This window comes from Phaethon lepturus, unplaced genomic scaffold (assembly GCF_000687285.1).
Source record: "Phaethon lepturus isolate BGI_N335 unplaced genomic scaffold, ASM68728v1 scaffold17976, whole genome shotgun sequence".
Lineage (NCBI taxonomy): Eukaryota > Metazoa > Chordata > Aves > Phaethontiformes > Phaethontidae > Phaethon > Phaethon lepturus.
Genome location: NW_010548467.1, coordinates 152045 through 162330, shown reverse-complemented (window position 1 = coordinate 162330; position 10286 = coordinate 152045). Strand labels below are relative to the sequence as shown.

The 10286-nt window shown below is 39.3% G+C and overlaps 1 protein-coding gene across 1 annotated transcript in view; it reads right to left on the bottom strand.

Annotated features, from left to right (window-relative positions):
• Positions 1–3187: 3187 nt before the first annotated feature.
• Positions 3188–10286, bottom strand: part of LOC104623035 (transcription factor COE1) — a gene marked incomplete at its 5' end in the record, with an annotated part of 102636 nt that continues 95537 nt past the window's right edge. The window contains 2 exons of the mRNA XM_010289981.1: positions 3188–3314; positions 8847–9041. Coding sequence (XP_010288283.1) covers positions 3283–3314; positions 8847–9041 — 227 coding nt within the window. The remainder of the gene's footprint in view (positions 3315–8846; positions 9042–10286) is intronic.

The following is a 10286-nucleotide window of genomic DNA, read 5'->3' as shown; positions in this document are numbered from 1 at the left end:
TTCTGCTTCTCCTTAATTTCAGAAAGACAATTCAGTAGCCTCTGGCTTCTATATGTTATTTTTTCTCATCTACTAGCTAACAGGAGCAGAAGAATAAACACACAACTAGGAGCTTATTCACAGACAGGAAGTAACTTTAATTAAATATTGTGAAAGTTGAAAAGTTTTTACAGCTTGAATTTCTGCAAAAAAATTATAACAATCTCTACAGTAGTTAGTTTCTCTAACAATAGAACTGTACAGTGTGTGTGTCTATTCAAAAAGATTTAGATAAGAAGGTGAAAGGTTAGTAGTTTCAGAGATGACTTCATTTTAGCTGCATCCTAGTACAACTGTGAGGAAATAGGCATACTTTATGCAATCCAGTCATTGTGAAGCTTCACCTTATTAAAACTGAAATCTGAATGTTTCCACTTAAAGCCATATTCTGTAAACAGCTGCATCTTTTACTTTGTAAAAGATAAGGGTGGTGCGGGGGAGATTTTTATAAATTCCCATTCATCAGATCACTATAAATAGCTGCAACAAAACAAAATTCTGCACATTGTCGAAGGATCTTTGGACACGGGCGTAGAAGACTACAAACATCGATGGCTAACACTGGTGTCAAAATCGCTACGATTTTGAGTGGAGCTCTACAAGAGTAATTGATGATGTCACTGGACAAAATATGGCTTTAAATTTGATTACATTGTCGTGCTGTTGCTTACTATGTGAATTAGAATAATCGCTTGGAATACAGAGAAGCAATAAATTGATGTCTCTCACATTTTCCAGTTTTCTCTTTTATTTTCTCACCACGAAAAAAAAAAATTCCTGTTTTCTTCCCTTCCCCCCAAAGATCACACTGTGACGTTCTAGTGAAAACCATTGCAAAATTCATACAGGAAGCATGCACAGTTGCAGCATCGTTGTAAATGATTTCTTGCTCGACTAGAAAAAAGTTATATTGTTTTAAGGTAACAAAACAGTTCTTTTGTGCTTTTCAATTCCTTTTTTTTTTTTTTCTTAGAATGTTAGTGATGACTGACAGTTCTGGTGCACAGTACAATGTACAAGTGAAATGAATATGATTTGCATTGTTAAGGCATCCAATCTGCTGGTTTATATTTATGTGAAAGACAGAGAAATATACAAGCAGACTTAAGAAAGAAAGTATTTTCATTGAGTTCTATGAAGTTTCTCCCCATATTTAATGCACAAAAATGCGTCACTCCAAAGAGGAGAAATCCCATGCATATTAATAGAGTAAAACAGCATTAGTTTTTGTTAAGCCTCAAAAGCAAAGGATACATTTTTTTTTTAAATCTACATTAACTAAATGCTACAAGAATAATATGCTACTTTTTGCCATATATTGGAAAAAACTTCTTAACTTACAAATAATACAAAAATAGACAATGGCTTTTGGGTGGAAATTAAAAAAAATGGAAGCATGGTTTTAAACAATACTAAAAAAAACCCTATAAATGAAATGTTTTAAAATCACATTTAAACAGCTAATACAACGGTGAATGACGAAACGAATCAGCACTTTTCACATAGCAAACATACACAATAAAATAAACTTGGTAGGGGGAAAAAAGCAATGTACAAATTCCAAAGATAAATACATTATTTATATGGATATTTTACAAAATCCCCCTTTAAAACAAACAAACAAAAAACAGAAACAAAAAGCTTTTTTTTTCTTTAATTAATTTTGCAAGTATGTGCAAGCTAAAGGTAGTGAGCTCTTTTTGCAAAATATGCAGTAAAATTCTTTTTTTGTGATATTGAAAAACTGTCTTAAGACATTAAAATGTATAAATAGAACAACAACTTTGGCAAAAAATCACAAAAAATCTACAGTATTTATAACTACATACAAAACACAACAGCAAAGAAAAAATATCAGGTAATGCATCTTCAGAGCTTTGCTGCCTCTTTGACTAATAGTTTTTAAGAACACTTCCCAGATAATGATAGCAAAATTTTTGTCAAACAGAAGCTATGGTTTTGATTTGAAACCTTCCTAAGAGCCACCCCCCGCCCCCCAACTCGTGTTTCCATTTACTACTCAAAAGCAGTTCCCTGTTGCTTAATATATTATGATACAAACTGAGAGGGTCGACTGACACAGGAACAATCCTAGTGGGAGGCTGACCAAGAAGTGTGCTTTTAGATCGTGAGGGTGCAGACCCACAGGCGAGGCTGCTCTCATTCTGCCCCGTAACACCCCGCCGGTCCAGGGGAGAGGGGCTGAAAACACCCCACGCATGACGGCCGCGGTCTGCGGCGTTAGATGGCTACGCAAAATCCAAATGGCATTTTATGGACAGCTCTGGTGACACTGAACTTCAAGAAGGCCACTCATTTGGAAAGTCTGATATATAAGCTAAAGAGAGAGCCATGCTCACCTAATTCTGCGCTTTTTGCGTTGTATTTAGAGGCACTGGATTTTCATTTCAAGAGGAAGTATGTTTGTTATTTGCATCCTTACCTTCCCTTTCACCAACATTTCTTGGTGCATTATTTAGTATGCCTCATATTATGCCTCATAATATATTATTATGAGGCATATTAGCCTCATATTAAAAACAGAGGTTACTAATCCCACTCCTCATCCCGCCCTCGTCATCCAAAAATATCAGCTTTCTAGGGAGCGATATTTATTTCATTAGAACACTAAAAATGCATCGTATTAGCAAGTCACCACTGGATAAGCAACCTGTATGAGCCGACCCTTAATTAAATGGCCATAATTCTTCTACGAAAAACTAACTGGCACTTCTATTCTGTCCCAAACAGACTTGTATGTAAATGACAACACTTCATTTTTCTTTACACAGCTTTAAAAAAAAAAAATCATAAATTAAAAATGTGGAGTTCCATCTCTAGTGTCCCTTGTGTAATTGTATGATTTATAAAAGACAAATGGTGTTGAGTTAAATCAAGCCTTAAAAAAACATAAAAAACAGAAGGAAATAAAAGCAAGCCCCACCCCCACAAAACAAAAAGTGGATTTTTTATCAACATACAATAAATATATCTCCCAGGTATTTGGGATGGACAACTGGAATCAACACCTTGCAGTTGTGGATTGTTAATTTCAGTATTTGCAAGGATGGTGATTTTTTTTTTTGTTTGTTTAAAAATCCGCAGTTATTGTAAGATTCTTCTTTATTTCTTTTTTATTTTTAAAAAGGCCTGAGTAAAAAGTTCCACTCTGGGACTTGTATCAGATTTTCTCTGAAGCAGAATTCAACCTCTTCATTAATAAAATTCTTCAAGGCAATTCTTTCACATGGGGGGAACAATCATGCCAGATATAGCTGTCAGAAGGAAAGGGGAGAAGGGGGGAGAGAGAGGGGGGAGGGAAGTTACTTTCGTGCATTATCAAGCAACTTTAAAATCCTCAGAGCTTTTAAACATTTACTAGCAACGTACTCAGCTGTACTGTGAATTAAATTAATATATAAGTATTATGCAGTAGAGACAACTACATACACAGTAATCACAGGAAGCCTCATTCTGATTGGAAAATGGTTTAAACCGCAAGTGACTCTGCTGAAATTGGTGATTTCTTGCAGAAAAAGTGCACTTCCCCTGATATCAGAAATCAGAACCCAACTTAATCTTCTGATTTGAGTTTAAAAATCTCAAAATGCTCAGGAGCCTTAAACCTGACCCATTGCCACACATTCTATTACTCTTTTAAAAACAAAGCAGATACTTGCTCCACATATGAGAAAATGCCTGGAGTCCCATCGGCCACCGATATCACAGACCCGGTAGGATGTTTGTTCATTAGGCACAATAACAGCGTTTTATTCTCCTATGCCAGTTTTCTCTTATAAGTTCAGCGTTCACCCCTGGGACATACCTGGGTATGTATTTCCAGGTGCTCGGAAAAGGACTGAAACTCTCAAATCCAATTTTCAAATTGAAATATGTCCTTAACTGGTGGTTTAGCAAACCGGCATCTCATGGTTTTATTACACTTGTAGCAGACATCACCAACTACATTGAGTTGTATGTTAATGTTAATTTAGAAAGTCTGCTCTTTTTTTGGCTAAGTTGAATCATCAGTATTTCTTTATTATGCTTCCTAACCTCATTTTCTATGAAACTACCACGTCTCTGAAAGAGGAAACATTCATTAAAAGTCAACACGTACAGTCTTCTACCTAGCTTGGACTCCAGCTTGGTCTCCCTCTATTTACCAGGGACTCTATGCAGATCAGACATACCAAGTGTACAAGTGATATACTGTGAGCAAGCACTTCATTACAGGCGGTAGTCATGCAAGTTTATGATGAAAACTGTAATGACAATGCATCTTTAAAATAGCAGTTGTACGGTTATTTGACAAAAGGTAGAAAATAGCTTCGCCTTCAGGTTGGCGGCACTTCATGGGCACATTATTTAAATGCTAGAACCGCCTGCCATCTGAGACATCTGGACATGTAATTTCTTAAGGAAGAACTCAACCCTGTGACTGGTGCTGATTCATTGTGCTTTAATTACAGCTGCCGTTATTTGATAAGAACAGAGCCAAAGTAAAAGACTCACAGATTTGGGGTTGGAGAGGGAGAGGAGGGAAATGTTTTCTCCACAAACACCACCATATGTGCAAGAATTACAAGTCTAATCAGCAAGGGGAGAACAGCTCGAGTAAACTGCACTGATTAAATGAAATAAAATGAGAGAAGGTGACGAGAATGCAAAACATATCCACATGTTTGCAACAGGCCATCCTCAGAAGTGACATGTTGCAACTATACAGCAGCATTTCAATTCTTGGAACTTAACATTCAGCAATGGTTTTATGTGGAATCACTGTACTGATTGTTTCTGCTCCACGTAAGGGCTCTCCAAGGAGCTAAGATTGAGGATAAAAGGGATAGAGATGTGAGTTAAGTCGCTTTAAGCCCTACAGGAAGACACTCAAGCGAGTAACATGGAGGACACCACTGTGTCTTAGATACTCCTTGCTGAGGTATTTCCTGTCATGGGCTTTTTTGGCTCCACCATGGAGATAATCTGAGGATGCATTTTCATATTATTGCCATAGCTATACTGTCTCCTTCATCTCAAATCATAGGATGAATTCGATATTGCCTTTTTTTTTTTAGAATCCTTGCCAGCTTAATCAACACTGGGTGAAACAACAGCAGCTTTGTTTAAAAAATTCTCAAAGGGTTTCGTTTCAGCAGTGTCTCAAATAAAAAGTTCTGAATGCTCACTGTTGGGCTGTCCCCTTGATACATGTGACTGAAAATGAAGGAAACCCAAGCCAAGCAATGCTCTCACTGTTGTGGTTGCTCCCTATGCTGCTCTTGGGATCCTTACATGGGGGCCAGGGTATGGACCTCTACGGTGTCAATAAAATAGTTATTGACAGCGATGGATACAGTCAACCAGGCTGTAATTCTGCTATGGTAGCCCTACAAGGCAGCCACCTGCAGCTAAGGGTGAGAATGCCATCTTCCCTATCTGAATATATGAAAGACTCACGTGGGCATGGATCTGAGACATGGGTTTTCTCCCAGTTCTCCTTCTAGCTCATTGTATTACAACAAGCAATTTGATTTGTTTCTGTTTCTTACCTGAGGATAACAATTTTTATCCCTATTAGTAAGACACTTGGAGATTTCTGGATGACAGTTGTTTAGCAGAATATAGGGGTGGGACTGCAGTGCTTGGACGTCAGTGCTGTACGTTACAGTGCAGAGAAAAGCAATATTAACAACAGTGCTCCCTCCTTTACTGCTCAGATAAGCAAGGGGTTGAGCAGATGGGAATGGGTAGAGTCTTCCTATATGTGATGAGTGCAAATAAGCAGAGTCAGATGGATAATTAATCCTATGTGCATACTACTTCAAGATTTTTTGTCCTTTTCAGCCCTTTCTAAATCCTAAATTTAGTGAAACTTTAAAACAAGATGTTGTTTTGCTTTAGAAAAATTACCTATACTTCAGAAAATGTCAAAATATTATTCCAACAAAAAAAACCTCAAGCTAAAAGATTCATCAAAACCAAATCAATTTCACCAAAAAGTGGTCAAGAATTGTCTCCCTCTTGGGACAGCACAGCTGTCTATCCTGGGTAAAAGCCCAAACAACGGTGACATAATTGCAGCTCCTCCCTTCATGGCTCAGATATTTCCCTGTAGTTACATATCGGCCATGCACCTTTTGCCATTGGAAACAAATGGTACGGGTGCAGATCTTGGCTCATTTTTTTTCAAAGCACTATTGTTTTTTGACGAGCTCTGAAATTCTGAATTAAATTACAAGGCAAATGGCAAAATGATCTCTTTTCTGCCTAAAAGCTTTGATATTTCCATTCTTTCCCAGTCTTCATTTATATCACTCTACTTTTATCCCGTAAGTGCTACATCTAGTCATGCAAATTCTCTCAGCTGTAGCATGTTATTGATCCTGAAAACAGAGATATCAGTGGGAAACTGTGTAGGTATGAGATCACACCAGCTCCAAAAACGGAGGGCAGAGAGTAGAAAAACTCCCACCAATGGGCATTATTTCTTCTCTCATTTACTAATTTGTATTTGCTGCTAGCAAATTACAGAAATAATGTATTCTGAGTTTTACAAAATTGCATGGCAAAGAGAACAACAGATAAGCCTAGCTGTTGTTTTAGTGAGTTTTGCTGATATCTGAGCTACATAAGGAAAGCTTGATTGCTTTCTGATGTATCCAGAAGCCCAAGAGAGATAAGACAGCCTCCTTATACATGGTTGTTTATTTAAGCAATAAGGAACAACAGGCAGTGCGTTTCTGAGTGATTATTACAAGCCTCAAGTGGTGTCAGAAGGCATGGGACTAAAGGCTGTGTGTCTTTAAGTCAGCAAGAAGTTCAGTGATGGCCTAGAAATTAACCATCCCTTGGTGTGTCATTCCTATTATAAAAACTGAATTGCTAAATAAAAATTAGGGGAAACATTCAGATCTGTGTGGTTTCTGGGCATTACAGATCTGGATGGGACATAATGAGGAGGCAATCATTATCATGTGTCCAGGGCTCTCAGCTCATTCCATAATTGCTTTTCATAGCTGAGTATTGGACTCCGGGAATTCTGTGTCTTGTGAAAGAAAAAACAGTGCATGAAAAAGCTTTCTCCTGTTATTTGCTTTTTCTCTCCACCTGTAACAGCAAGTTGGGACAAGGTGAAGAGAAGAAAAAACATTAACATGTTCAAAAGCTCCTAGCAGTCAACTCTTAGCTCCTTTTTTATTTTTTTTTAATTTGGACATGAAACATTTTTAGCTGTTGCTTTTAAAATTTGTAGCATGTAGGCAGTGACAAATTTTTAAAACACGCAAAACGATACAGCTCCTCTGACAATTTTGTTGTGTTTTATCCCTGACACTGTCTGTATTTATTACGAAGTCCTGACCGAAGGTACCCAAGTTCTGCTTATACGTTCCTTGCATTTTCACAATTTCTGTGTGCATGTGTGTAGATCTGCAAGGATTCCTCCTCCCAATTCACCAGTGTAAAATGCACTGAGGACAGCGCTTTCCTTCAGTCACAACAGATCCCAGCTTTTATGAATGAATTCCTTCCACTCTGCCTGCATATAGATTTTTTTGGCCGTTAATGGTGCTATCAGCATTATGCCCTCGAGCCCAGCATTTCTCTTTCCAGAGGCCATAGAGTGACATGTGGAGTCTGTGGAACTATCCTCCCCAGGCTCTGCACAGCTCCTTCTGAACACGGCCTTAAAAATGATGGATTTTATTCCCTGCTCGATGCTCTTTGGATAATTTGCACTGGCATGTGCAAAGGAAAACAGACCTCAAGTCTGGGGGAAGCACAACGCATACTGCAAAATCCTTCCCACCTCTGGCACAGTTGGAGGCAGCTGTCTGGAAACTCCTCAGTCTAAGCAAGCATGAAAATGTCTCTCTCAGCACACTAATGCGTAGTGAGGTAATTACACAGGAAGGTTTAGGCACAGTGTTGTAAAACAGGCTGAACCAAACAATGAAATGGGCAGCGCTGGTCCTTGCAGCATCTTCAGTTTGACAAGCTTTTGTCTGTCACTCCCTCAGCTTGCATCAACGCCTCAAAACGTATTTAGGTACTAACGCTGGAATACTTGGTAATGAGAGGGGAAGGGATGCAGAAAAGGAGCAGCCCCCTGATACCAACAGTTGAAGAGGCTTTCAAAAAGGCCCTGCGCCGTTTATGGAACTAATTGGCACAGTAATCAGTGGAAACTAATGTTTGCCCTGGTATGAGTTAAACTGGAAAATGCTGCTGTTAGTTTGTAATGTGTCTTCTATTTATGAAAGGCAAAGGTTTGTGCCAGTATCTGTAACGGTCTATTTGCTCTCAGTAGGATTTCTGCACAAGTGTACTATGACAAAGGAAAAAAAGGAAGGGAAGATTGAGTGACGTACTTCAGGAGAAGGCCAGCCCCTGGAGAGACCCTGCAGTGGAGTACTTGCTAGAGTCCACAAAAGACTGGTCTGATAAAGGACGACAACAGGGAATAAGAGAGGAAAGAAAGAAAAAGGATGGTATTAGTAAGCTGAAATATTACTCGTTTTTATCATAACAGTAGGTCTGTACTTTAAAAGACACAGCCTCTCAATTCAGCAGTGTTAGTCGAGTTAGAGATAGGGTGGTTGCCAAGCACCTGCATGGTACTAGGTGGGCTGGTGGCGGAGTTCAGTTACTCTTTACAGCAGGAAACTTTAGGACAGAGACCACCAGGGATCCCCCATTGTCTTCTATCCCCCTTGACAACTCAGTGTTGCTTAGAGCCTTACAAGGCGCCGGGAACTCACGGTTTTGAGAGCAGCCATCTATGTTCCAGACTTGGTTTCACCTACCTTGCAGGCTATTGCCATTGGTGCTGGTGCAGGTGGGAGGAGGAGAAGTTTGCGGTCTCACAACAGGCGCAAAAGCACTCTTCTGTTTCACCGCTGAGACCATGTTGGCTGGTGAGAAGGAGAAAATCCCAGAGGAACTGCTACAGTTTGAGGGGAGGCTAGTGGAGGATGCCATTGTCGGACTTGATGGCACAACTAGAGGAAAAAAGACCCCCCAAAAGGCATTCCTTAGTATTAGATAATCAGCAGGCTGCAGAAACAAGAGAATTCTGCTTCTTAGATGCAGTGGACCTAATTTCAAATGGCCAAGGCCTTTACTGCAGTTAGGTTTCTGGTTGTTCACAAAGGGTGACCAATCACTACAGGCAACTCGTCGTTTTGTTTTGTTTTGTTTTGCAGGTGTTCAGGACCAGTAAATCGAGGAGCTCTTAAACACTCCCTTAATTCTCTGTTACTGCAACTCTTTATTCTTACAACAACCCTGTCCTGCCATCCTGTTTCAAACTTTTCTAGTGATTGGCATTAGCCACTGCCCTGGTCCAAACTTGTAATGTTTTTGTGTAGGTGGATAAGAGAGAATCCAGACTGTGTAGGTAATTCAGGCGTTACAAAGCTGACGGGCGAGCAGAGTGGTGAAAGTACAAACCTGGATATGGAATTTTTAACTTGGAAAGGTTTGAGTTTTTAACCAGCCTGCAAAACCAGCATTTTAAGCCATGCTTTCCATGTAGCAATATGGCTGCAGAAAGATCTATAGGGTTTAAGGGAAATTTGCAGAAGGTAGGGAGGTCTTAGTGGTGATCCAGTCAACTTGCTTGTCAACAGTCAGCAAAAATGGTTGGGTTTCTCTCCTCTCTCAAACCTTGTAAGAACTAGGGTTTAAAAAGTGTTATTCTGAAAGCTGTGAATATACATATATATACACACACACACATATATACACACAGGGAGGCTATGCAGCATGAATCAACCAGTGAGATGGCCGCTCTGACAGTTTTTTTACTCTTTTGGTCTCCTGGTGCTAGTGTTTTCAGTGTCTGTTGCACAAAAAGAAAGTGTGGATAACTGACAGAAACCATGCTCTTCTTTTATCTCCCAATGGGAGAAACCACAAAGTCTTTCTCACAATGGCCACAGATGCTTTCTGTGTTGTAACTACTAGTACCAAGTCAGTCTCCAGCTTCCCTGTACCCATCAGCTTTGAGAAAGTTTCCACTGTGGGGACTTCCCAGGAATTCTCAGTGACATGAAAAACAGTCATATTTCTCATGTGACCATTTTATTTATGCACAGGAATGGAGCTGGCATTTCAAATCTCACCCGAGATGGAGTATTTTGAAAATTAAAGTCTGTTTTATAATGGTCAAGACAAATAATTCTCCCAGAGGATCTATGACCACTGTCTGAATACAGTCAATACAACATTCTCATTCAGAGCCA